The sequence below is a fragment of the Chlamydotis macqueenii genome, chromosome 22, assembly GCF_036417535.1.
Source record: "Chlamydotis macqueenii isolate bChlMac1 chromosome 22, bChlMac1.mat, whole genome shotgun sequence".
Lineage (NCBI taxonomy): Eukaryota > Metazoa > Chordata > Aves > Otidiformes > Otididae > Chlamydotis > Chlamydotis macqueenii.
In genome coordinates this window covers 4,441,029-4,468,288 of record NC_141577.1, presented here as the reverse complement: position 1 = coordinate 4,468,288, position 27,260 = coordinate 4,441,029, and the positions used below count along the sequence as shown (strand labels likewise).

Sequence of the window (27,260 nt, the reverse complement as noted above, 5' to 3'; positions counted from 1 at the left end):
CACCCTGGCCGGGCTGAGAGAGCGCTTGGGAACCCACCGGGGAGGACAGGGAGGACAGCATCAGCCTCCTGGGGGGAGAAGGTGCCCGGGCACTGCTGTAACACGCCAGGACAGCAATCCACGGACAGAGGTGTTTAGCAGAAACACTTGAATTTTTTTTTTTTTTTTTCAAGAGCAGGGAGAACCATCGCAGCAAAGGCACATACCCTCATTTTATCTCTGAAGCACTCACAAGAAATTAACAGATCAATTGGGAGTCTTTTATAGAGCTGGTATTAATTTCCTCCCAGCTGTAGAAAGGAAATGAGAGACAAAAGACATTAAATGGACTTGCCCAAGTCCCCAAGTGAACGGCGTGAGAGCTGGCATGAGAACCCAGCAGCTCCCAATTTCCAGTCCTATGTTTAGATAATGCTTCTCCTTCAAACTAGAAGAAAAGCCAAGGGCGCTCTGCAAGAAAAGCAGATGTTAAGAAAGACCAAATTGCTATTAAAGACTGAGAAACCCACGGCGCCCTGGGCTGTCACTCAACAGCTACAGCACCTTAAATAGGGAGGAAAACACGGAGCCAAACGGAGATGTTGTTGGAGCAAGCAATGCTGGCTTGGGAAGCTTCAAGGCTTGGTTGGTTCCTTTGCACCTTGAAGAAACCTCTCCCAGATCCAGAGGAGAGCCGCAAGCAGAGCAGCTCTGCCCCACCTGTCTCCAGCTCCAGAGCTGCCCCACGACGAGGTGCTGCAAACCCCAACACTCTCCTTTGGAGGAGCTTTGAGAAGCCGGTTGAGGGTTTGGTGCTACAAGCCAAGCTGGCTATTAAAGATCTCAGGTGACTTCAGGGCACTCTGGTAACCCCGGTCCCCACTGACTCAGTGGCTGCATTCCTCTAACGGGGACTTTACAAGGCCACTCCCAAACCACAGCCTGAGATTACCAAACCCATTTAAAGCCTTCAGGCGAGTGCCACACATGGTTTTTCTAAGGCGGGACTGTACGAATCTTTACCAGTTTTGTGACATTAACCCAGCAGGAGCTGGGCGTGCTGGTACGGAGGTGCGCGGAGACAAACTGCCACGCACATTTCTGCTGCTGTTGCTCCATTTTGACTCCTCTCTGCCACCTCTGCGCAAGCGCACATCACAGCCAGGCCAGCAAGCCTGGGCTCTTCCTGCCACAGCTCACCTACCCAGAAAACTGCATTTTCTGTAGGGCAACAGCATCCTCATCCGGGTTTATATCCTTCAAAAGCATCGGAGCAGCAACAGCAGCTGGACTGGAGCATTTTGAGGAGGCCTAATAAAAGAAAGTCTAGAAAAATTGCTCGTGCTCCAGGGAAAGAGGCCAGAAGCTAAACATAACCGCTCACCAGCCACGCTCTTCCCAGATTGCTTCAGCCGTCACAAGACGCGCTGGATGCCACGAATAGCTGGGCGAGGAGGGGTGCGCGCCGCACATCTGCCTCAGGCGGGGGGATTTCTACAAGAAAACCATCGGAATCGGCGGCTGTATGGTGCAGAGCTAAACTTCGTGCTGTTTAATGCGGATATTGAATTGCTCGGGAGCAGAAGGTACTCAAGGCGATGCGAAGAGACAGTACCTGGTCACCCAGAATAAGGCTACGGTCCCTCTCCCAGTTCCTTGCCCATTTAACACATGGCTCCTGCTGGCCCTCAAAGCCCCAGGAAGAGTTAAAGCCGAGCGAGCCCGAGGCGAGCAGAGACAAACTCCCCAGGCAGAGCAATGCCAATCGCCCTTCCCAGGAAGGGCAGATTTCCTACCGGGAACACGGGCAGGAAAGACAAACAAAAGCTCTTCAGGAAATAACCTGTTGATGTCCACTCTGACAGGAGGGAGGAGATAATTGCAATTATCACTCGTTACTACTGGGCTTTGCAAACCCAGACAAAGCAACCCCACTCGTAGCACACGCCAGCGTCGAGTCGAGAGCCAATGCCAGCACCCAGTCGCCTTCACCTCTTCCCCAGCTTTCGGCAGGAGCTGCCAGGACACAGAGACCCCACCAGCTATCGGCAGTGCTGGTGAGACTGGGGACTGGAGAGCCGGCCCCGTCAGGTGCCATTTCAGCCTCCCAGCACCCCCCTCAGCCAGGACGCAGGCAATGCTATTTCACACCCAGTCAAGCTAACAGAAGTGCTCCTACGAGCAGATGTTCTCCCCTCTACACAGCACTTCACAGACAGGAGAGGAGCCTGTACATTGCAAAATGCCCTCCGCAGGGACCAAGGCTGCTGTGGGAAACTGAGGCACGGGAAACTGAGGCACAAGCAGGGCTGGATGCACCAGCTCTTCTCTTTCAAGGTCTGTGCGTGCTTAAGTCTGTGCTTGTGGCATTTGTGCTGTTAGAATTTCCAGCGCCCAGGTGGGAAGCTGCCTTCTCTCCAAATGCATCATTAAGATTTCGCATGTCGTGACTCCGAAATGCAGAATAATTCCAGGCACTGAAAAAAACTCTGCTGCAAAAGGGAGTACGCTTCTGCAAACGTGCATCTTGCAGGCTTGATAGAGAGAGAGGAATTATTTCCCTACTAGCACCCCCTATTAAGCAGAATCTAAGAGCTGTCCCTCAAGGCTGATTGTATTGCGACTTTCTGGAGACAAAGACCATTGATGCTGTGATGTTCATGAGTCATTTCTGGGCAACCCAAGGAAATGCATTTGTTCTCTTCCGATTACCAAAAGTACTTTGCATTCTCCAACTTCCCACTCAGGGATCTCAAAACATCACCTTAACATCAAACGAGCCTTTTGTCACTCCTGTCTCTATCAAATCCATCACGCAGGTGGGTCAAACTCTTTTGGGAAGGAATCCCAAGCCATGGGGTGGCGTACCACCAAAGGTGACACACCCCCAAATGTGTCCTCACTACTCCACTCCAAGCCATGATCAATCTTTGATCTCGCCTTTCCTGACAAACATGCAGTAACGTGCGTGTGCATGCCCATCTGCAGAGCTTTTCATTTCATTTCTTCCTTCCCGAAGAACAAAAAGAACAAAACATGACAAGATAGGCATCCCTCAATTAACACACGACTGGAAGACACTGGAAAATTAGAGAGATAAGCAAGATATCAAACGCCACGTAGAATAGATGGCGATGATACAGCTTGCCTAAGGTGGTATAACGTCCGGCACTGTGAAGCGAGAGGACCAAGCATCGACACTTGGTCCAGGTCAAACCATCGCCATGACTTCCCTGCTCCTCTGCTGTTCCCTCTGAAGCCGGCCAGCCCAGATTTCAAAACACCAAGGCTGTTATCCAGCCTACACCAGCAGCTCTGAGCCTCGATGGGCGAGAAGAAATCACTCACGACCGCCGCAGCCCAGCGAAGCTAGCGTCGGGGAGAAATGTAACTTAGCTCTGTCTCCGCTCTGCCAGCCTGTGTTTTCACAGAGTATTCTGGATGGATTTGACATTTTATTTTAACAAATTAAGCCTTGGGGACCCAAAAGAGAAAAAAAAAAAAAAAAAAGAAATCAAATGTTTACAAGGCAGCTGCAGTAATTCATCCTCATTATTACTTATTTTTAAAGTTTCCTGTCTCAGTACCCACAGCTCCAACGATGCTCCAGTAAAGAACTGACTCCTGTGTGGCCCTGGGACAGCCTCTACAGCCCCCATCATCTCTGCAGTCTACAGCCACCACCCAGGACTTGCAGGAGGGAAAAGACAAAGGATTATTTTAATGAAATACTCTTCTGCAAGCCTAACAAGCTTCTGGTTTATACAAGTGACACCGAGACACCTGTCCCTCCTCTAGCTCCTCTCCCTCAGTGCCACAGGTTTCTACGCTTGTAACCCAAAGCACGACCCCCTCCCCTGCCCTCTGCTACCACCTGGTTTCCCCTCCTCTCACATGTAACTCTCAAACCCCAAAGAACTCCATTTAGCCACACTAATTGCAGACAAAAGTCTGATTCTGCACCCCACTAATCCCCAAGGGAACTCCAGCACTTCTGGGTACCGTGGATAAACCGCGGTTGGGTGCCTGGGCTCTTTGGGATGGAGGACGTGAATCGAGCAGGGCAAATATCAGCACCTTCTGCTCCTACCCCACAAACCACTCCAGCTCTGTTGGAGGTCTCAGGGGAGGGACAACTTCACAGCATCTCCCTGAAAGCCAGGCCAGCACCCATCTGAGTCAACATCCCCAAATTCCACCTGCAGACCGTGCGGGAAGCCAGCCCGTTCTGACCCTCGTCACGAGGAGTCCAAGCCTTTGTGAATAAACAGGGTGAAACATCAGCTTCGGTTCCTGAGTGGCCTCAAGGTCCAGAAAGCAGAACTGGGCAGCGCTGCGGGCGACAGGGTCCCTGCGGGGAGCAAAACCATGGCTCCAAATTGAGCGTAATTCTGCTTTAATGGACATCAGGGCTCACCAGGGAGGTACAGGCTGCGATTACAGATGGGTTGAGCTTTTCCCACTCCATCACCATCCCATATTTCACAGCAGGCATCTCTCATTCTTCCAGCCCTAATTAATCTAATGGTTTTCTCTGATCAGGTTTGGATGATTTTTTGCTCAGACACCAGCAACAGGTTGACCAGGGAGGAAAAAAGGTGCCATGGCTGTTCTTTCTGAGATGGCAGAGCAGAGAAAAAGGGAAACCACAGCACATGTTTGGATTATTCCCCAACAAGGAAGCAAGAATGCAACAAGTCTACATTAGAAGAGGCTGTTTAAATTCATTATAATGACAATTTACACTTTTGTGGCACCAGCTGCGTCAGTAGCTCAAAATCCTCTCCTGACAGTTGTTCATCAAGCCTCAGTTCTCCTGCAGAACAGCCACCAGCTCGCTGACACAAACGGGGAAATGTCCGGAGTGACGTCAGACCACAGGCCATCTGCGGCTCGCACGTGAAATAAGCCGGGACTGCCACTTGCGAGCGGGCAGGTTTTAAGCCAAACACTTCCCTCCAGCTCAGCGAGGGAATCTGCATCAACCAGCCCCATGGATCCCGACGAACCAGCCCACAAAACCTCCAGCAGCCCTTCCTACCAGCCAAGCTTTGCCGATGGCTGTCCCCAGCGACGCCTGCCCGGCACAGCCCTGCCTGGCGCCCAAGAGGAGCCAACCTTGCGGTGGCAGAAGGGGAACAGAGGTGACCCCCGGCACGCTCATCCCGTATGCCAGACACACATTATTTCCAACACAGTGATGAAGGCTGGGGTGACACACATCTTCAAATGTTCTTTGCTGTCCCCTTTCCAAGCCTCGGAGATGGCACCAGCAGTGGCGTCGCCATGCCGGTGGCTTTGCTCTGGGGTGTTTCTGCCGTGTCTGGGCTCAAAATCCAGTTCCTGCATCCTGTGCCACCACTGCAATAGGTTTCCTACCCTGCTTATCACCCCTCACCCAAACAAATCCTCGAGTTCTGACTCCCAGGTCTGTCTAAGACCTCTGGGGTGGCCCTTCCAAAAGCCCTGGTTTCAGGGGAGGGATGCTGGCTGCTAAAAGCATTTGAAAATCACCCAAGTGTTTTAACACCCAAATCTCACTGCCAGACAGAAGTCGCCAGTCTCTAAAAACATTTCTCTGGCAATTTTTGAAATCGTCCGTGCTTCTTCGTGGGCAGGAACCATCTCGCCATGCTCGGAGCCCCAGCCAGGCTCCACAACCCCGTTTGCATCCATCACGTTTTGCTCTTCTTTTTCTAGCTCCTATCACCAGCCCACAGGCACCAGGAACTTCCTTCAACTTGTTCCTCCCCAGACACCAGCAGCAACGGGGACAGCCAGCACCGGGCAAAGGCAACCGCTGCCGCAGGAGCGGCACTGCACACTGGAGCCTGACGCCGGGATGCCTCGTACCTGGGTAAAGCGGGCTGAGATGTGTCACCAAACAAGCCCCAGAGCAGCAGAGTGTCCCCACATAACACACCCTGCCCATGGCTCCAGGCTGCCTTTCTGCTGGCTTGGCACGGACGCTCTCCCCAGCTCGCTCTACACCAGACGATCACCCGGTGGTGATTTTTCTGCAAATGCCAGGTTGGCGCTGGCTGCCGTCAGACCGTCTGGAGGGTGGGGGAACATCCCAGACAACGGCCCCGACTCAGACACGTGAAATACCTGAGTGCTTGTGAAGGGGGATGAAGAAACAAGAGCAATGACTTGGTGATTGCTACAGGCTTCAACCCCAACCAGAGCGCCGCATCAGCTAGCTAGGATCTAGCACGTACCAGCGAGCAAAAAGCAAAGTAAGAGAGCTCATGAAGCAGTGCGTTGCGGGGACCCTCCACAGCCATCTCTGGTGTGGCCATGTAGGAAATCAAGTCCCCACTACGCACTTGAGCTGCGAGGTGGAATGGCCAGGACGCTCCAAGGAGGCTGGGAAGGTCTCAGATGCTGAAGAGCCGCTCGGTGCAGCCAGACGGTCCCGCAGACAGAGCACGCCTCGATCGAAGGCGGCTCCTAACGCAGGATGGAAATATGACTGCTGTGTTTTTCCGCTTTAGAAGGCAAGGCCTGAGATGTGCTTTGGAGACACAGGTAACCGCAATGCTTCTCCAAGGTGGGCAAGAGCTCCAAGGTGGTCTGCAATAAAGCTCTGACCACCGGGCCGCAGCCTGTGTCCACAGCCAGCAAAGGGACTGCTGACCACAATCTGTTACGTTCCTGAGTCCTTCCTTTTCCCCTGAAATGGAAAAATATTTACAGTCGAACCTGAATTCCCCTGAACATCTCCAGGAGCCACATAAGCTGGAAGGTTGGTTCTTAGAGCCAGGAAACCAAGTTCTTGTGCTGAGACTCCCCAAGCTCTTCCCCACCCCTCCTTGGGCACAGCACAAAGGAAACCCTTACAATACCCTTGGAGATGGGCACAGAGCGCTTCTCATTCGGAGGTTTTATGAAGGCTTGACCTTCTGCAGCAATGTAACAGGTTGAGACAAAGTCTGGTTCCAACCCTCAGCAGCAGACTTTTTACTGGCAAAGTCAAGCCATCACCAGATGTGGTCTCCACGTAGCTGGTGGGGCTTTGGAAAGGCACGGTTGCAGCTATCCCTCACTCCCTCCTCTCCTATACAGTCTTAAAATACCACGTGAGTATTAAGTAAAGCAGCCAGCACTAGCCTTCCCCTTCTCAGCTGGGATTAGCAAAGCACAAACAGCCTATGCCCGCAGGACACGCTGGGGTGAGAAGTCCCTCTGTCCCAGAAAGCCAGCCCCTCACAGGTGACAAACCCTCCAGGAACCAGTCATTTTACAAGAACTGTATCAAGAGGGGAAGGGCTCAGCTCACACTTTTGATTCCTCAAACAAACTCGCAGTTAGAGCTGCTGGAGAGAGGATAAATCGCCTGGAAGGGACAACCCTGGGAAACACTTAAGCCCAATAGCTGTCCGAAGCGGCAAGAGCAATGAGGGGATACCAAGCAACAGGACAAGGGTCAGGTTGTATCTCCTGGCCCACAGTAGAGCCCTATAAATTCTTCTGAGCTCCTCTGCACGGTCACCCTGCGCTACGCCAGCAGAAGACACCCAGGAACCATTCATATGGCTGAAGACTCTCAGTTTTGCAGCAACACGTGGCTCGTTCGCCAGCCGTAAGCCAGCAAAGGGGCATCCTGAGCTGGAGAAGCTGGGGAAGTCACGAGGTGCCAAGCTGTCACGCACAGCCCTCTCTTAGAGAAAAGATGTTTGTCCCCTGCACATTTTTGGGGGGTTTTGCAGAGTTATCCCTCTGCATCAATAAGTGCACACTAACAGGACAGGAGAGAGAGAGGAAGCTTCATAAATTCCTGCTCTGCTCATCATCTCCCTTCCCCTCTGCATGGAAACTGGATGCTCCAGACCCTGTCTGGTTCAGGGAGCCTGGAGATGTGCGTGCCTCATCCTGCTGTCAGGGACTGCACTGCACAGGCCTGCAGCACTGCCCGCTTGTGTAAGAGCTATCCCTGGGTGAAAAAAAAAATCCCTATTCTGCTGCTCCTGCACAACCTCCTCTGATCCAGGGAGGGATGGATGGAGCCAATATTTAGACACTGCGCAGCGAGATACTTTGGCAGGTCGCATGCAGAGGGAGCCTGGATATTCAGCTGTACCAGCAATTTGGGAACTATGCACCGAGACGACGCGAACAAGCAATGTTATCCCTTCGCCCTGACGCAGCTTCGAAACCCTGGAGAGGCGGCCAGGGAAAAGGATACTAACAGTTGAAGCCCCTGTTAGAGGTGTCGGTAACCTCAGGTACGGATTTTGGCACAATCAGCATCCCTGGAAGTCTGCAGAGTTATCCCAATGCCATCTCCAAAAGACCCTGGTCAAACTTGCAAGGCAGCTTCCTCCCAAAATACCCCCCTTAAACACACAGTCTTGCATAATACTTTTAACATGTAAGACCCGACAGGGCTCAGCTCACCGCCAGAAATAACTTTTCCTGCGGCACAAACGAGCCCTAACTTCAGGCACAGGCGGCGGAAGCAGCTTCACGCAGTGACCCAGCGCAGCGCCGATGACGGAAGGCGCCTGTGGGAGGGGGGAAGGCCGGCGAGCGGCGATGCCCCCGTGTCCCCCACCACGTACATCCCCAAGGAGTTGCTTCCCGCTGCCCATTCTGGTGTTTTCCAGCGGCGGTTTCTCAAAGCACGCCTGGAGCAGGGCCGCAGGCCAGCGCCGTTAGCTCCTCCTTTCTCTACACAGCTTCCGCACAGATACTTCTGATTTCATCACTCTTTGCTCTCCGAGACAGGACTGAAAACGCAGTGCAATAGCCCTAAACAGCTAGCAGAGGTCGCTTAACATGCGCTGGGCGAGCCCTGGGAAAGGAGATTTCGTGGCTGCGTTTCCTACGGCGAGGCACCTTGTCGCTAAGCGTGCCTTAAAGCATTTTGGGCAAAGCCGGGAAGGGACAAACCCCATGGATCCCGCCTGGTTCCACTCTTCCCTGACCGCTTGTCTCCCAGACAGGCAGGAAAGGCTCCGGGTCTGAAGCGTTTGCACTCCTGAGTCTACACATAAATAAAACACTCAGAAGGGATTGTGAAAATGGGGCTTTACCTGTGTACGCGTGCTCACAGCAGGCTGGGAAGGGGATGAGGTATTTTCAGGAAAAGCTGGGCAGGGAGGATCTGAGCTGCTGGGGGTCTCCTGGACCCCTCCAGGCCAGGCCAGGGCATGGTTTCCAGCAGACAACAGCTTGAAAAAGCTCCCAAAGCAAGATTTCAATCAGCAAGCCGGAGTGCTCCATAAGGAGCGCTGCCGTTAGCGTTATTAAATCTCTGATGGTAATTGAGGAGCAAAATGAAGGAAACGCAGAGCTCCCCTCCCTCCCATCACCCGCTCTAAGCCTCCTGCCAGGCAAACATTTCACCTGCCCTCCTGGCTTTATCACGACGGGACCAGGGCCAGCCTGACCTCTGCACTGCCGGAGGCCAGGTCCAGCACGGCGGATGCAAGCAGTGACATCACATCGCACTCTTTGGGATAATTCGGTTGGTATTGATCCAGCCACAGAAGTTTGGAAAACACTTTGTCAACAACCCTGACAGACTGATGCTTTCCCAGAGCGGGTCATCATAGCGGGTGACTTTTGCCAACCCTCTGGCCCCTGATGCTCGTTATCTTGAACGCAGGAATCCTCCGGACGCTTTGCAGCAGAGGCAGCTGCCCACCCTGGTTTGCGGCGGAGGGCGAGGAAGGGAGGCTGAAGCACTGGGAAATTTTTTAAGCGACTTCTCGAAGGTTACAAAAGGCATCTTGTGGTTGAGAAAGGAAGCAAAGAAAGAAAGAAACCGGCTGCTTCCTCACTGCTGCTGCTAGAGCGGCAAAAGGAGGAAAGCAAACCTGGTCCAAACAGGGGATGGTCAGGGGTCGGGGAGCATCTTCAGCCCCACTCCCGGACAGCGAGGCGAGAAAGCCTGCGCTGAGGCTGGGCTGCCGCTGCCCTGCCTGCCAGGCCCACGGAGAGACCCAAGGTCGTGGGGAGAGCGGTGCCCACCCCTGCCCCAGAGTGCCTGGGGGGTTTGCAGAGGACGTGGAGGGGAGCTCGCTCTGGGATGTTTGGGGGGTCCCACCCTGGCATGCGCCCGGGGGTCTGTCCTTGGGATGCTCCAGGGGTCCCTCCTTGGGATGCTCAGAGGGCTCCCTCCCTGGGATGTGCGGGACCATCCGTCCCATTCAGCCCGGGGGTCCCACCCAGGGATGCTCGGGGGTCCCTCCTTGGGACCTTCAAGACGCCTGCCCCAATAAGCCGAGGGTCCCTCTCTGCGGTGCTGGGGGGGGTCCCTCCCCGGTGCCCCTGCCCCCGGGACCCCGCCGCGATGTCGCCGACCTACCCAGCTTCATGAGGCAGGCCAGCAGGATCCAGAGGGAGATCTCGAAGGGGATGCGGACGTGGGTGTAGTCGATGCCCAGGACTGGGAAGGCTTTGCGGGGTTTGGCGTGCCCCTCTCCCGAAGCGTTGGCCGGTTGCTTGTTCAGCGGTTGGATCTCCTGGGCGGAGGCGGGGGGCGCGGGGGTGAAGCCCCCCATCTCGTCCCCCGTTAGCTGGGTCAGTTGTCCCTGCCAGGGCTCGGAGGCCAGCAAGCCCTGGCCGGGCAGCAGCGGCCCCAGCAGCAGCAGGGCCCAGGGGAGGGCGCGCAGGGCCGCGGCCCCCATGGCGGTGGTGGGATTTGGGGAAGGGGGGGCGGGGGTCGGCGGGGCCCGCCGGCGGCGTGGGGCTGGAACCGCCCCGCCGACAGCCGGAGCGGAGCTGGGGCGGCCGCGGCGCCGGGGCACATCCCACCGAGCGGCGGGGAGGGGCGGGGGCGGAGGCAGCGGCGGCGGCGGGGCGGGGGGGGGGGGAACCGGGGGAGGAGGGTGATGGCGGGGGGGGGGGGCAAGAGGAAGATGGGGCGCCCGGGGGTGCTGGGTGCTGCTGGGGAGCGGGGCGGGGGAGCTGGAGCAAGGAGGGTGCAGGGCCAAAGGGGGTGCGCGGCGGGGGTGCGGTGCAAAGGGGGGTGCGGGGCCAAAGGGGGTGCGGGGGGGGGGGCGGTGCAAAGGGGGGTGCAGGGCCAAAGGGGGTGCGTGGGGGGGGGGTCCGGTGCAAAGGGGGGTGCAGGGCCAAAGGGGGTGCGCGGGGGGGGGTGCGGTGCAAAGGGGGGTGCAGGGCCAAAGGGGGTGCGCGGTGGGGGGTGCGGTGCAAAGGGGGGAACATAGGAGCGGGGGTGCTAGTGGAAGATGGGGTACAGGGGACGGGGAGGTGTGTGGGGTGGTGCGGTGCCAAACGGGGGTGCAAGGGAGTGGGGGTGCGGTACAAGAAGTGTGTAGTGCAAAGTGGGGAGCGTGGGAGTGGGGGGTGCTCATACAAGAGGGGTGCAGGGCAAAGGGGAGTGGGGGGTGCGTGGAGGAGGGGAGGAAGGTACAGCACAAGGCGGGTGCTACTGCAAAGGGGGAGCCTGGAGGTGAGGGGGTGCAGCGCAAAGTGGGGTGCAGCGCAAAGGCGGGGAGCAGAGTGGGAGGGTGCTAAGGCAAGGTGAGATCCAACTGAAAATGGGGTGCACAGAGGAGAGGGGAGCAGTGGACAATGTGCAAGCATCAAGGCGGGGTACAAGGAGACAAGGGGGTGCGGTGCAAAGAGGACAGAGGCTGCTAACGCAAGGCTGGATGCGAAGAGGCACGGGGGGGGGGAGTGAAAGGAGGGGTGCAAGGAGCTGAAGGGGCCCTAATGCAAGGGCACAGGGGTGCAAAAGAAAGGGAAGGAAGCAGGAGCTGCAGACTGGCCTGGCGGGTACCCGCTGCTGGAGGGGTGCAGCGGGGTGACGCAGTGCTGCACCATACCCAGCACCGTGGAGGTGGCAGGGAGACTGCGGGTGCACGGCCCAGGCACCCAGCCGGGGGGCAGCCGGGGCTCACGGGGCCAGCGGAGCACCCTGGGCCGGTCAGGGAGAGCGGAGCAGCCACCTGCCTCCTCCGTGTTTGCTGCTTGGACTGGGACAGCCGTGGTCTGCTTAGCTTCGAGGGGCCTGGTGGGCATTGGCTGCTATTCTAGACCAACGTGGTGCTGTAACCCCATCTGTGCTTGTTGGCACGCCGTGCCCTTCGCCTCGGTCACCAGCATAGTCTGAGTCACCAGGAAATCTGATAAGGTTCTAATAAAACCACTGGAGTAGTGTGAAGGGGGTTGCTCGGCACTGTGGGACTGGGCTCAGGCACCCTGATTTCTTGGCTCTGCTACTGACTTCCTGAGTGTCACGTGTGTGTGGCTGGAGCTATCAAAACCGGTGGGAGTTTTGAACGGATTTATTGGCTAAACTTCAGGGGCAAATGAGCCTTTTGGTAAAGATGCAGCCCCTAATCCTTGGGCGCACTTGGTGTAGGTAAGGCACAGGCTCTTGACATGACACATGACAGCTAAAACTCGAGCTTTGAAGGTTACACTTGCTGGTTTGCATCAGTTACGTTCTTGTTTTGAGACAGCATCAGCTCCCAAGCGCTGGCGGTCGGATGCGCTCGGGGAAGGCTGCAGGGACACTGCCCTTCGTCCTCCTGGCAGATAGGAGGGGAGCAGCATTGCTGGAGCTCCTTGGTGGAAATCGTCAACAAACGTGGCCCGTCAATTAAAGTGAATCATCAGCCTGAGCAGCAACCAGCTAGGTGTGTCAATTCCTCTCTTCTGCTTGGTTATGTTCTGGATAGTCAAATTAATCTGTTTTAGCAATTAAGCAAGAAATCCTGAGCGAGTCTCATTTTGAAAGGGCTTAGTCATATCTGGGTGAGAAGCCCAATCCTGGACGACGGCACTTGATACGTGTTTTGGTTGAAGCAGGATCGCGCGCTGGCAGAACGCAGCCAACTAGAGCCTTGTTCAGAAGAAAACACTGAGGACTGGTTTGCTTTCAGAAACTGTTCTGAGAAGCTAAAACAGGTACAATGTGAAATAACCGGGTCAGATTTTTCCACCTCCTGGTGCCTGGATCAGTCAGCAGCCATGGTGGGTAGGTCCAAACTGTCCAGTACCTGGCTGTTGTCCATTTGCCAGCGGGGGATGCAGAGTCAAATTAACTTGGCTGAATGGTACTGGCTGGACAAGGGCCTTTCAACCTATTGAGCCCCGTGAAGGATTTCAATTGGTGCAAATTCTTGACGAAGTGGAAAGATATCCCTGCTTTCTCCGGATCGGGAGACAAAGACCTGGAGCCATCCAATTAAATCTGTGTTCCCGATTTAATCCATCAGCACTGCAGCGCTCTGACAGTGGCAAATATTCCCATCGGGGCCTTGGGGCTTGAGCTGCCCCGGGGCTTTTTGCAGTTATTTGTATCTCCTGTGTTAGGAGAGCAGTCCAGTCTCCTCCAGCTTTTCATGGCCCAGCCGAGATGCTCCCCGTGATTCTTGGAACTTGCACTACCCTCGCATCAGGAGGGAGCATAATGAGGATTAAGCTTCTTAGCCTGCAAAGAGAGCAATACAACCACACGAACGGGCAGATGGAGCTTTAAAAATGTCCCATCAAGCAAATTACATAAGTTATCATACCCCAGAGCTTATCCTGTTACATCTTAGAAAGCAAAATCAGACACTGTGTATATACCTAAGCTCATAATTGTCTTCCTTGGGCCCTGGAAATACTGCACACCTCCTGCCTTTGAGCACCCGTGCGGCTGGGCACCTTCTCTCACCCAGCCACCAGCGTTCCCCCCTGCTCCTCCAGGCCAGGCGAGCGCTCAGAGCTTTGGAACCCAGCACACGCTAATACAGCATCAGCCCTCGTATCGGGACAATCTTCCGTGAAGCTTTGCTATTCCACAGAAGCTTTGATCAGAAGGTGTAAATATTTTTCATCATTTACATTGTACAGGGAGGTAAACCCAGGCAGAGACACCAGAAGGGAAGTGTTTTCTGGAGTCGTGCAAGGAATCAGCAGCAGATTTGCTCAAAGAAACCAGGCGTGCAGACCTTGCTGTACCTCCTGGCTGCAGCCCACGCTGGCTACAAGAATGTTTGTATACGTTTATAGTCCATTTCTGTGTTAGACCAAGCTCTTTCGTTCTCATCCTCTGTGCATTTCTTTGATGAAGATGAACTTGGCACCGCTACCTCTCTATTTACACTTTGGCTGTCTCCCCATCCCCACTTGCAACTCACAATTGCCTGAGCAAGGCGGGTGCAGGTCAGGCTTTCTCTCTCAAATGATTTTCTTTTTCTCTGGTCTGCCCCAATAAGCAGCACAGCAAAGTGGAAATTAAAGGATACATGACTCTAAATGTTATTTGAAGTGCTCTAGCCTAGCCATTTCAACGTGCAAACAGTCCTAGTCCAGCTCCAGTGCTCGCTGGCCAGGTGTCTGGGGGACAAACCATGTTGCTTCTCTCTCCCAGAATAAGGTCTATGTCTATGAACCTGTGTCCATGTGCGCTGTGACTTCCTACCTATGGCATGGGGTGTAAAACTTGACTTTCGTGTGCATGTTGTGGGGTTTTTTTTACACTGACCTGTCTCTTTGTTCTGTGTGTCGCATAGATTGAGAACAGAATAGGAGACAGGCATTTGCCGAAAGTGTTAAAAATGCCTTCTGTATGACTTAAACTCTTTTCCCTCAAACATGGTAAGAAGGGCAAGTCCAACTCCCAGGCAGTTTTATTCCTTGCTCCCCGTACCTTTCTTTGGACTGCAAACCCTGCAGCCTTGTTTCATGAGGATACTCCCCAAGGTGGTGTTTATCCTGCAGGAGGTTGGGCGCTGGGAGGAGAATGCCTTGTTTACATTCCCCAACGTGCCTCCAGTTCCCTTTGAGACTGCAGCAGGAAACTTCAGCTCTGACAGCAAGAACCCCTGGTCCTCCTTGGCTTCAGCCACTGTTATGTCTGTCTGTCACCAGGGTGGAAAAAAAATCAAGCTTCTGTGCCCCAATTTTCTCTCCGTCAGCAAGTAAAACTCCTATGTCAAGGGCGTCTGAAGTCTGCCTGATTTCTGCGTAGAGCTTTAGATCCCCATGAGGATGGCATCTGAGAAAAGAAGATAAAACCCTGTTGTAAGGATGATAGTGATGGATCTCGATTATTGTTTGTTTAATTAAAGGAGTCGGGACAAATACAGAGGCAACAATTAACAATTATCTTCCGTAAAGAACTTTGTCAACAGCTGAATAAGTTAATGGGTTATGAGATTAAGACAAATCATTACAGCTAGTGGTTGGCCTGTTGTTTGAGAGTCTGGAGGTGTATGGGAGAGTCCTCACGCTTCCCTGTGATGTCCAGTTTAAAGGGGTTTTTGCTCTTTATGTTAACACAGAATAGGCAAGTAGCAATTTTATTCTGTTATGTAGCTGGGATTATCTAGGGGCAACGGAATTCAGTTCTAAATGAAAATTTAAAACTATTCCTTACACTTTATTAATAGACTTCAGAACGTTTAATTGTGGAAATAAATTATAGAGATGAATTCATAACTTTTGATTTATTTTACACACACCCCTCCTTTTCGGGAGGGTGCATTAAGATAAACAGGACTAGAGGAGATGCCAGCCTTGCCTTCACCCCAAGGCCTGGCAGCAGCGTCCCCAGGGCCAGCAGCAGGGTGTGCGGGGCAATGGAAGGACAAGGCGAAGGGAAGCTTTTTGCAAACACTGCCACCCCCTGGCTCCCTCCACAGGGTTCTTCTTTTCCCCGCCACAAACCCCTCTAACTTTGTGTTGCCTGAGGGAGCTGTGCATTTACTTCTAAGGCATTGCTGGCGGAAAGACCAAACGTTGGCGGGCAGGGATTTGGTTTCCCACTGGCTCTGAGAAGTTCAGGCCATGAGCTGCCTGCAGAGGCACCGGCCTGGTGGCTTCCCCTGCGGTGGGGTCAGCCCTGCGGGATGGCTGCCGGCTGCAGCGAGGGGAATGGAAAGGGGGCCCTGGAACCCAACCCCCCCCCACCCCCCCGGGGCCGTGTTTGGGGGAACCCTCTGTGCATGAGGTAGCTGGGGCCTAGGCCCCACTGCGGCCTGCAAGCTGAGGGGATCCAGGCCCAGCGAGGCCTGGCTTTAAGCAGCCCTCGGGTTTAGGGAAAGCGGAAGGAGGAAGAGGAGCCGAGGAAGGGCCTGGCGCGAGGAGAGAAAGAGATGTGGCCGGGCCTCTAGACGCCAGCCCAAGAAAGCAGCCATACCTCCCTCCACCGACTACAACTCCCAGCAGCCCCTTCGCGGCGCCGCGTTCCCGCCCCGCTCCACACCGATTGGCCAAGCCCGTGCGACGCGCTCTGTCCTTTTCCCCTTGGCTCGGGGAGTTGTCAATCACAAGGCGTCGGCGGCCGAGAGGGCCGGACGGGGAAGTATTCTCGAAAGCGACTTACGCCGTTTGCGCGGGGTCGAGGTTGCCGCGGGTGCGAGGGGGTTGGTGGCGCAGTTGGCGTGGCGCATGCGCAGAGCTGCGCGGGGAGAGCGGCGGCAGGGGGGTGCTGCTGAGCCCCGGACAGCTGGAGGGGGTAAACAGGGGAGGGGGCGGGGGGGCACGGCCGGGGCCTAGGCCGGGCCGCGCCTGAGGGCCCTCCCCTCGCCCCGGGGACGGCACCCGGCGCCTGCGGGGCCCCTTTGGCTCCCCCCTCCGTCTCCGCTCGGTCCTGTTTCCCCCCCCCTCCACCCCCTGCATGGATGGAGCCTGGCAACTTCCAGTGGCCGCTGCGCCCGCGCCCGGGAGGCCTGACAGGTAACGGTCCCGCGGGCCGGCCGGGCCCCGCCCGCCCCCGCAGCCCCTCCTCCCTGCCAGCTCTCCCCCGTGCCCCCTCCCCTGTCAGCTCTCCCCCCCCCCGCCCCCTTACCTCCCTTCTCCCCTGCTCTCTCCCTCTTCCTGTCAGTTACCCGCACCCCAGGCCCTGTCAGGTGCCCCCCACGCCCGTCTCCCTGCCAGGCTCCCCCCCGCCTTTGCCAGGAGCCTGATCCCGTCTCTCCTAAGCAGCTCGCCTTTGTGCAGCTCCCCAGCCCCTCATCCCCCGTTTTCTGCCTGTCCCCCCCCCCCGACCCGAGCCAAGCACCTCTTCCTCCCCAGCCCTGTTGATACCTGCATCCTCCAGCTGCTACTTACCCCCTGCCAGGTTCATCCCCTGGTTTTTTACTTTTCTTTTCCCTTTCCCACAGCTGGCACTGCCCTGTCCTCACTTTCTTCTCCCCTTTCCTAAGGGCTGACTCTGCCCAGCTCCTTCCCCTGCTCACCTTTCCTTCGCTAAAGCCTTCATGTCAAACTTTCCCCTGCCTCAGTGGGTGCACCTTTCCTTGGAGAGGAGATCAGCCTTTCCTCCTCTGACAGTGTCTGCTGGTTAAACTTCTTCCTGGAGATACAGGGCCATGTGGGGTCTTGGCATCGGGCTGTTAGTTGTGCCGGGCTGAGGTGTCTTGCGTTTTCCCTTTCCTCCTGTCGATGGTCGCGTCAGCTGAGGATGAAGGGTAGAGGTAGGATGCCAGCTTAGGGGCTGAGCTGTCCCCGCCGTGTGGGCCAGCGTCTCTGGGCATATCAAAGTTTCCCCTGTGCTGGGTCTGTCAGGTCTCAGATCCTGCCTCTTCTCTTGTCCACCTTTCTTGTAAGCAACTCTTTCCTCTGTTGTTGGCTGGCTGCATGTTCTGAGCCATCTGTCCTGGAGAGCGACTGCTGCTCCTGTCAACGCCTTCAGCTGTAGCAAAACCTCCTTTTTATGAGGTGTTTGCTGCTAACCAGGTCAGTTCCTCTTCTTTTCCTAGGTTTGTTAAAAAAAAAAAAATCTACCTATTTATATGTGTATATTTAAATTTGATTTGTGACTTCTTAGAAAGTCAGGTAAAGAGGACAGGGAAAATAAGGTGGGAGGCTAAAGAAGCCTGCTGGGTTGGGTCCTAGGCGGTATTTGGATGGGTGAAGTAATTTATAGATGCTTAAGGGAAGAGTCATAGGAATCTTCCTTTGGGATGAGTCGTGTATCCACAAAGCTTGTAGTGTGCGGAGTGCTGCTTTTTTCAATGACCTTGAGTTTGGAGACTGAGAAACTTGGGCGCATTCAGACAGTTAGGAATTGGATTGCTTATTTAAGATTGCTAATTTCAGAATGAGTCCTGCTGCTTTGTGGCGTTTCTTGGTGTTGGTGGAGCTTTTCTGAGGGGCTGTGCTCCCCAGGTTTGAACTTTGAAGCTCACATCTGCAGGGCACTTCTCTGTGTCAGTGCATTGCTGTGTGTGGGGGAGGTTCTGTGAGGGGAAAATACGTTCAAGCAAGGGAGCAACCCCCCAAATCCCAGCTGCACTGGGACTGTTCAGTATTAAAACGACTGAGCTGTTTGCATTATCGATATCCAAGCTTTGTTTTCAGACTTACAGCAAGCGTTTCAGGAAAATTAGAAGAGCTAGCTGGGGAAAGACAGAGAATCTTGTTACTCCCCTTCCTCCCCGTGCCCTGAAGCACCCTTTGAAAGTGTACTTTTCCAGGAGCTTAAGTTACTGTCAGTGTAAATACAACCCAGCAGATTTTGTGTCCACAGCCTGCAGAAATCTGGCTTGTTAATTTTTGACTGCACATTTAAAGGCCAAGCGTTGCGAAAGTTCTTCTTCTGTCTCTGGAGCTTTGCATTGCGGGAGCAGAAGAGTCCGTGAGTGAACCGCAGCTCACTGCAGGTGAGATGGTCCTCTCTGTGCTTCAGGATGTGGTTTGAGAAGAGGCTGTTCCTGTGGATGAGGTGACAGCTGTAACTAGATCCCAGGTTTTTAGTCCTGTCTGGGGTATTCCAGGCAGGTTTGGAACAGTGAGGGATGAAGGAAGGTTGTCCTGGCTTGGAATTGAGTGAAGAGATGCTCTTGAAGGGTGATGGAGAAATGTGCTCCAGTATCATCTAATAAATGACCAAAAAAGGTCATGATGATCTCTTGCGTGTGGCCGAAGTGAAGCTGCTTGTGGGATCGTCACTGGTAGCAATAGTGCAGATTTATCCTAAATTGTTCCTTGTCACTGGGACTTAATCCTCTCATTTCATCACGAGTTGATTGTGCAGGTTTAGTTAAAAGCCAGAAAAGGATGAATGGTTTAGGAAACAATATATCTAAAAGTAAACAGAATTAGCACAGCGGTTTTGCTGAAACGAGAACTGGAGGCTTTGCTGAAAGAGGAACGCCTACACCAACGTACATACCTTAGCGGTGGCAAATGCACAGAATCCGTGAAGGGGCTTCACGATCGGAAGCCTCTATATGTCTAAGAAATCAGAGACACAGTTTATTATTCTCTGATTATTTATAAATAATTTCCAGGAGACCTACAAATCTTAGGGGGGTTATGCTTTATGCCAGGGTCGGTTTCTAACGCAGTTGGAGACTGCGGATCTGCATGTACAATGGTGTGGTCAGGATAGTCTTTAGCGTTAAGAGCATTTAATGCTTGGTTGATAGTGGGAGCTCTACGCATATGAACTCAAAAACGAGGTAACTAGCAGTTCGTGGTGAGCGAGAGTCAGGGATCATGACCAGTTGTGGCTAGTAGACAAAGCTGGACCTGGAATGAGAATCTGGGACTTCTTAATTCTTTGTCTGTGATTCCATGATAATTTAAGGTTGCCAAAGCCTTTGCAGCTGTGGAATACCTGTTGAGCAATAAAAAAAATAACATCGTGAAAGCAAGAAAGGCTCTTACAGTCGTCTTGGCCAAACATAGACGCGTGTTCTGGGAGACCTTTAAGCATTTTACAACATTCAGTCGCCAAACCAAGCCCTGTCTAGCAAGAGAGGTACCTTAGGCTCATGCATTCTTGTTTGAGTGTTTGTTTTTTTTTCAAGCCTGTCGGTTTTTAAATGATCAAATGCTAAAAAGCATGCATCAGCGTCTCGGGTAGACAAGACACTGAGTGGTTTGCTAGCGTAACCTTGGATGCTGTTATTAGTGTGTTTAAAGTCAGTTTTGCATCATTTGTTTTAAACTCTGACTTACTCCGCTTTGTCAACCAAAGGGCTGATTTAATGGATGCTTTTCTTGACCTGTATCTTTTAAGAAATAAAGTTAAGATGTGCTGATCTCTTCTGGAGACCTGCTGAATGACGACCTGTTGACAGCACCTCCAAGTTACCGCAGCTGACAATGACTTGTCCAGAGAGCTGGAAAGCTCCACAACACATCTGTAACCCTAAAAACGCCCGCAGAGATAGCACGCTCCTGTACTTTGCTGCTCTCCCCCGGCCAGTGTGTGTTTCAGAGTTCCAGAAGGTATCGAATCCTTTGGCAGAGGAGACTTTGTTGGAGAGCAAGAAAATTTGAATGTCTTTTAAGGAGTGGGGTAGGTTTTGGGGCCCTTTGGATGTTTGTTCCCTCTGAGCATCCCGTTCATACCGTCAAAGAGTGGATCTGTAGTGTATCAGTGGGTTTGCAGTAACTTATTCAGCAGTAAAATGGCTTCTTGGTATGGGTTATTTCTGTCTGTAGAGTGTGGGAGATCTGTATCTTTCCATGAACCTGCATTTCTCCATGTGTGTCCTCCAGGTCATTTGGTGCTGTTTCTTGCCAGATAGGAGCTAAATAAAAAGGAGCTGGTTAGAAATTAGCCATGACTGGGGGTAGGAAACCTGACAAAAATACTTCCAGGGGGGCTTAAGAGAGCAGTGGGGCTTTTGGCAGTTGGGAGGTGACTGCCTGCTTGGCTGTGGCATGGTATTAGGCCTCTTCAGGGTCCTAAGATCAAAAGAAAACTAAACTGCTCTTAAAGAGGAAGACAGGCAGTCCCTGCCTGGCAGGGAAGAGGAAGAGTTAGCCGGATGCTGTTTGGAGAGGGGGGACTGCGGACAGAGTCTGGGAACGTTGTAGGGAAGCACTAAGAGGAGTGGAAAGCTGCAGATGAGACTGAGACGCTGAGATCTGCTGGAATTTTGTCCCTCGTGTCTCTTAACAATGTACTTTGGGTTAATGGATCATTCACTTCTCTGGAAAAAGTTATTTAACTGTCATCAGTCACTGGTCACAGGTTCCTGCAGAAAAGTGCTGTATGAGGTCGGGTGGCTGGTGTGTTTAATGGGGCTGTGTGGAGGAGGAGGAGGAGGAGGAGGGGAGCGTCTGGATATAATCCTAGAGCTGAGAAGAGCTTGGGTTTTGTACAGCGGGTACCAGAGTCCCTCGCCTGAGGGGTGAGCCGCTGAGACGCTGCAGAGCCTGTGGAGGGTCTCTCTGGCCTCTTGCAGCTGTGGATAGAGAAAACACTTGGGTATCCTGGAGGGTTCGTTTAAGGAGGCTGGTCTGTGGGGATCCAGCCTAGGAGAAGGGCAGGTGGAGGCTTGTTAGCTGGAAGGAGTGTCTTGGAGAAACTGGAGGAGAGAGATCACAGATGCCATTCATCCCTGCGCCTTTAGTCTGTCCGAACTTGAAACTGCTTTTTGAGTTAGTCCTCTTCTGTCTTGCAGAACTTAGCAGAAAAGTGTGTCTGGAAACCACCTCCTCATGGATGTCCCCAGCACTGCAGCTTATTTAGCCCAGCTGGCATGGTTTTTAGAGCAGGCCTTGGACACGAGTAGCGATGGGTCTGTCCTGGTTTCTCGTGTTTACCTCTGAGCTGCAGAGTCAGCAGGATCCACCTGCCCTTGTGCCAAGGCGCTTTGCTGCAGGTGCCTGCTGCAGCTCCTTCCCGTGCTTGTGAGCTGTTCCTCAGGGCGGTTGCTGTCGTCGCCTTACAGACTCTGTCTCCATAAACAGGCAAAACAATACCTACGCTAAGCTCGTGTGGAAAGCCAGAGGATAGGTATCAAAATCTGATAGCTTAATCATCCTGCTACAAGAATTAGTGTGAAATATTGATGGTCAAATGCAGCCACAGTGCTGCCTCTTGCTATTAAGCCTGGGAGTGAAGCAACTGTTACTTAACATGAGAGTGAGTGAGGTTAAAGATGCTTAAAACAGTAGGTGTCTTCCTGGGTATGCATGCTAGCTTTCCTGGTGCTACTTCTGGAGTGAAAGGAATGTGGATTAAATGCATACATGATGGCCAAATACATACACACCAGCTCAGCTGCAGGCTGGCCAGTGGATTCTAAATTGGGAGCCCCAATTTATGCGCTAAAACAGATGATGGGGTCCAAAAAAATGTCAGCTGGTTGCTCCAACATCTGGTGGTGCGAGTTGAGCTTCTTTTGCCGTGGTGAACCTGAGACGCATGGCAGAGGACGTTGGTTTACTGGGCACACGTGCTGCAGGAGCTCGACTTGGATGGTGGTGAGTTTGGGCTGTTATGTGTACGTCTGGGCTTTGGACTGGTCCTGGTGAAAGTACGGCCTCGTTAGCCCTCGCTGGGCATGGACTGGGAGCAGACTTGCTGTGCAAGGTCCTCCCATCGTCCTGACTCGGCTTTCGTTCAAGGCCTGCGCTTTCGCTGCGGGGATTTTGTCAATTTTGTCCTCATCATACATACAGAATAGGACTGGAATGCAATGGTGAGGGCTGCTTGTCTCCTGCAGTAGGGACATTCCTCTTCAGAGACCTACAAATAGCTCTGCCTTTTCTGTGTGTTGTATTGGAGGGATCTTACAGCTGTCCTGAAAATCCTGCTTAGGAGCCCACGGCAAGAAAACCCAATTTTCAGTCTGTTTGTATGGCTTTTCTTGCTATCTGTAGGTCTGATAACGTTTCTGTGTTCACCGTGGAGCTGCAGAGAGGAGCCAGCTGTGTTAGGAAAGCAATCCGAACTTCCACTTTGGATGAATTCTGCTTTCTGTGAGGAAACATGATTTCTTGGTACTTCCTACCTATGGAAAAATGCCTGCGTATGCATGCTAACAGTTTTTTTTTGAAAGCAAGTTGAAGCTGAAGCTCGGGCTTTTGGGGATACCGGAGTGCCCCTGAAGTTGCTAATGGTGGAAGCCCTCGCTTTGCAGCAAACCTGACAGATGAACCGGTAGAGAATCAGGCAGGGTTTGTCAAAACTTCTGCCTGACCTCAGCGGAGTTATTTGTTGCCGCGTTTCTGCGAAATGTTCTTGTTTCAGTGAATCAGCATTTCCTCATTCAAAAGAAGACTCATTTGAAAATTTTGGCTTGTTCTGCTTGTGAATGGTTTTAAAGAGAAACTTAAATGTTTAAATTTAAATTTAAAACTACTTGATTACGTAGGACAAAATGGATGTTTAATTTATTTTTAAATGTAGAAGATGTAGAAGTGTCAAAATGAGACGACGTAGGGCCTGTGGTATGTAAATGAGGTTGAATTCCATAATTTCTGAGGCTGACAGGTCCTTTGCTGCGCAGCCTGTCCGGAGCAGGGTTGTGAAAATCACTCTGCAATTTGAGCGTTTTCTAGCAGGTGTAGCTAGTTCTGTGGGGTTTAAATTATTTAGGTTAGTGCATTAAATATGAAACTCCATTACGAGGGTGGAAAACTCTAATTTCTTCTGGAAATACAGCTTAAAATGATTGCTCCTTTTCTATTGCTAATGTAATTGAGTGATAGTATCACCTGATGGTGGCTGTTGTGATTTCTAAGGAACGCTTATGCCCTTTTGGTTTGTTTGGGGTTTTTTTGGCTGATAATCAAATGTAGTAAATGAGAGAGGAGAGGTGGCCAAAAACATCGATGCCTTATAGATTTGCAAAGTAGTAAGTCTTGTTTGGTTTAGAGTTTGGGAAATGGGAAGAGTGAAAATGGACGTAAGTGGATGTGTAATGGTGGGAGGCAAGCTGTGAAATGGGATGCTACCCTGGACCTGCAAGGTCTTTACTGGCACAGAAACATGGCCTTTCTAGGCTGATGTAGTCCTGGAGTTCTGCTTATCGTGAATTTCTCCACAAACTAGGGATGGCCTCTTAAGCCAGATTGTTCTTCAGTCTTATGTTGTTTCTTCAAGGAGCCTTTATATAAAACTTTTCCCTTCTTAACTGCCACGAGTTTTTGACAGTAAAGTTATTTGACGTTGTATATGAACGGTCTAATATGTCTGTATGCCTGCCTTTGTTCCCTCCCTCCTCTGTCTTGCAGGTAATTAAATGAGCTCGGTGTGGATCTTTGCTCTGTTGGCATGCTTGGATGCACAGCAGCTCTTCCGATAGCTTCTTTTGCTCTGCCCCGTTGCAAGAAGATGGCAAAAGCAAACATTACCAGAGACATCATCCACAGACAGATCAAGGTATGTGTTAGCCAAGTGTTCGCTTGCGTTGGGTGGAAAGCAGATGGAGAATCAGTGTTCATGCTGCATTGGGAAATACTCGTGTTGTTGCCTTTAATTCTGAAAAGATCTGTGCTCCTTACGTATTGATAAGCTGTATAAACACATGCAAACACATAGGACCTATCAGTGTCCTTAGTGAAGAGCTGGGATGGAGTATGGCATAACAGGGGTACAGTTCTCCTTCGCAGGAGCGCACCGTGCTAGTTTGACGTCAGCAGGTCTGTTCCTTTTGAATACAACGTTGAAGAGAGAAATATGGCTGGCTGTGTTTGGGCACCATAAAGGATCCTTAGCTAGCTTCCCTCATGAGTTTTCTGTGCTTCTTTATGTGTTCTCTTCGTGTGATCTTGCCATCAAAGGTATTTTCTGACTGTAGTAAAGCTAATGATGTCTGTCTCAGTTTCTTTCTGTCTTTTTTTCTTTAGAGTGGTGTGTTGCTTCCTTTGTGTAGGGAAAAACTTCTGCGGTGGTCGGATCAGTCATCTGATGGCTGCGTTTGTGAAATGTCTCTTAACGTGAAAGGACTAGCTACAGCAGACACAATAGGCAATTATTACTTGGACTCAGAGGCCTTAAATCATTTGCAGCTTTGCTGGTAATCAGCATTCACTGAAGTGGTTTGTTAGGGGCCAGAGTAAGGAGCCAGGAGCTTCAATGCTATCTTCACTTTGCAGTGTGGTACCAAACTTTGTATTATAAGCTTGTAATTTAATCCATGTGCAAAGATCTTGCTGCTCTAACAAGGAAGGGAGGGTTCTGTGGTTAGAGCGTTAGCCTGGGACTTTTTGCACACTGTCTGCTCTGTTAGACTTTCATGTGTGACCTTGGGAAGGTTGCTAAGTCTGACAGTTCCTTGTAGAAAAAGTAATATCCTACTGCACAGACCTCACAAAGCTTGCAATAGCAAGGCAATTATATAACTGCAGCACCTTGCATTGGGCCTAGCGGTGTTTTGGGAATGCTATCCTTAAAAATATGTCAAGGAGTTTGAAGTTCGTAATGGAAGTTACTACAAAAAGCCTATTTTGTTTTGATTTTCCTCCAATCCCCTTCTATCTGTCTCCATTTTGTTTTCAAATAGCTTTTGTTGTGTGAAGTTTGTTACTTACCATCGGTCTGTGGAGCTGTAATGTCGTCTCTGAGTTCTCTGTCTGCTCTGTGACTGCTAACGTGTTCCTAGTACCGTCGGTGTAATTTTTGACATAAGTGTTCTCATCTGTAAATGGTGATAACGAAGGCCTAAGTTGTCTTCACCTGACATGGTGAAGACATATATCATGGGATGGGACCAAGGCTGGATCAGGTCCTAGGAAGAAATCTCCTTGGTCATTAGATGTTCCATCCAAAATATGACTTGTATTCCCTTTTCTTCATGCCTGCCTCTGCAGTTGGCCTTCTTTCATCAAAGCCATCTGCTAATGCATCTGTGAACCCTGTGAGATCACAGGGGAAACAACCGTCCTGCTTTTCTTCACCTTCATTTGTACTGATGCGGTTCTGTGGCAGCTGTTCTCTTCCCTGTAGAACAGGCTGTGCTGTGGTGCTGCAGCTACATGCTCCTACTCCATTTCTGATGAAATAAGCCATCTCTAAAAGATGCTGTCCAGTTTCATTCCCAGATACTTTGCCCTGTGGTTGTGGTGCTTCAGGACGGATTCTGTGTAATGGCAGACTTCTGAGCAGCTGGGGTCTAGCACTGCAGTCCGCAGGACTAAGTTGCTTCTGAAATCCCTGCCAGGGGAGAGCAACAGGCATTCCCAAGCTCTTTTGTATCTTTAGTTTCTGGCCCAAAGTAGGCAACTTATTCTGACTTAGTGTGTGGCCTCTCAAAACTTGGCTTGGCTGCCCAGCTGGAGCCTGGCAATTAGTTAAACATGATTTTAAACCAATTCATGGGCAAGGATTACAAACTGCCTACCTGGAGATGATGCAAAAGATATCTCCCTACTGCAGGAACAGGTACCTGATGCTATGGGCACCCCAGTACCTGGCAAAGTCCCTTCTTGATTTTTAAAGTTATCGAATCTTCTCTTAAAGGGAAAAAGGAGTGTTTTGTTTGCTGTAGTCAGTGTGGTGCTTGTTTGCTTTGCGCAGGAGAGGGGTGCGCTGGGCTTCGAACGACACTATCATGTCACCGATCCGTTCATTCGACGCCTGGGCCTAGAGGCAGAACTGCAGGTGAGTGGGCTGTGTTTAAAGGGCCAACGGAGCTGCTTGTTGTATACCTTCCTGCAGAAAGGACAGCACGCGGGAGCGTGTGGAATTCTCTCTTGTATGAGGTAGATACTGATTACTTAGTCCCCTAAACTGCATTAGAGCCAGGAATAGCTCAGTGAGATCGTGTGTGAGCTTTCTGCATTACCTAACGCACCTACGAGACAGCCTTAACAGGTGCGTACCAGCTAATCCTGACACTGGTGCCTGAAGAAGGCAACAGTCAACTGTTCAAGATATTCAGATCTCATGCGTTGCTTAAAAAAATAGGTTGTCGTATCGCAGTCTGACACAGCTTAGGTCTTAAGATTGTCTTGGTTTGGGGGAGGAAGGGATTCTTTTGTCCTCCTTTTCAATCACATCTCCCATATGAAACACTACACAAGGCTCTCTGAGTCTTTCCTGGTACAGTTGTTAGTTAATTTGGGTGAAGATGTACGATACAGTCACCCAGCAGCAAGGTGCTTCTAAAAGGGTTTTGGAAAGTGCATTTTCCCTGTGTTCCCAGAGAACCTGTACATGTAATTTGTCAGCCTAGCCAAGGGCTTTTGAAGCAAAGTCACGTTTCCCTGCGTACAGCAGGATTTCGTCTGTAACCTCTGAGACTAAACTGCCATTTTATTCAAAACTACATTTTAAAAAAAAATGTTTCATTTTGCCTTTTCTACCCCAACTGCTATAGCATGTCTGTCTTTTCTGGAAATGCTTATCTGCCATGTGGGTGGTTTTTTGCAGGGTTGGAATAAAAAAAACCTGCTTGTATTGAACAAGTTGTTATGTGTGGGGAACTCACTGTGTTCTTGTCTTCGAACGGCTCTGTTTGATAAGTCTGAAGTTTGTGTAATACTGTCTTCCCTTTTGTTTTTTTCTCAGGGTCACTCAGGGTGTGTCAACTGTCTAGAATGGAACGAAAAGGGAGAGTAAGTATGTGGCTTGATTCAGGGGATCAACAAACTGATAACCCCAGGTTCTCCCAAGAGTA

The 27,260-nt window shown here is 51.8% G+C and overlaps 2 protein-coding genes across 3 annotated transcripts in view; one reads left to right on the top strand and one right to left on the bottom strand.

Moving 5' to 3' along the window:
- Positions 1–10,626, bottom strand: part of SLC9A1 (solute carrier family 9 member A1) — a 30,094-nt gene extending 19,468 nt beyond the window's left edge. Inside the window, exon 1 of the mRNA XM_086765101.1 lies at positions 10,295–10,626. Coding sequence (XP_086621227.1) covers positions 10,295–10,616 — 322 coding nt within the window. The 5' untranslated portion in view covers positions 10,617–10,626. The remainder of the gene's footprint in view (positions 1–10,294) is intronic.
- Positions 10,627–16,439: 5,813 nt separating this feature from the next.
- The window catches only part of WDTC1 (WD and tetratricopeptide repeats 1), a 32,011-nt gene continuing 21,190 nt past the window's right edge, over positions 16,440–27,260 (top strand). For both annotated transcript variants that reach the window (XM_086764871.1, XM_086764872.1), the window contains exons 1-4: positions 16,440–16,626; positions 23,875–24,022; positions 26,159–26,242; positions 27,152–27,198. In XM_086764871.1, coding sequence (XP_086620997.1) covers positions 23,915–24,022; positions 26,159–26,242; positions 27,152–27,198 — 239 coding nt within the window. In that variant the 5' untranslated portion in view covers positions 16,440–16,626; positions 23,875–23,914. The remainder of the gene's footprint in view (positions 16,627–23,874; positions 24,023–26,158; positions 26,243–27,151; positions 27,199–27,260) is intronic.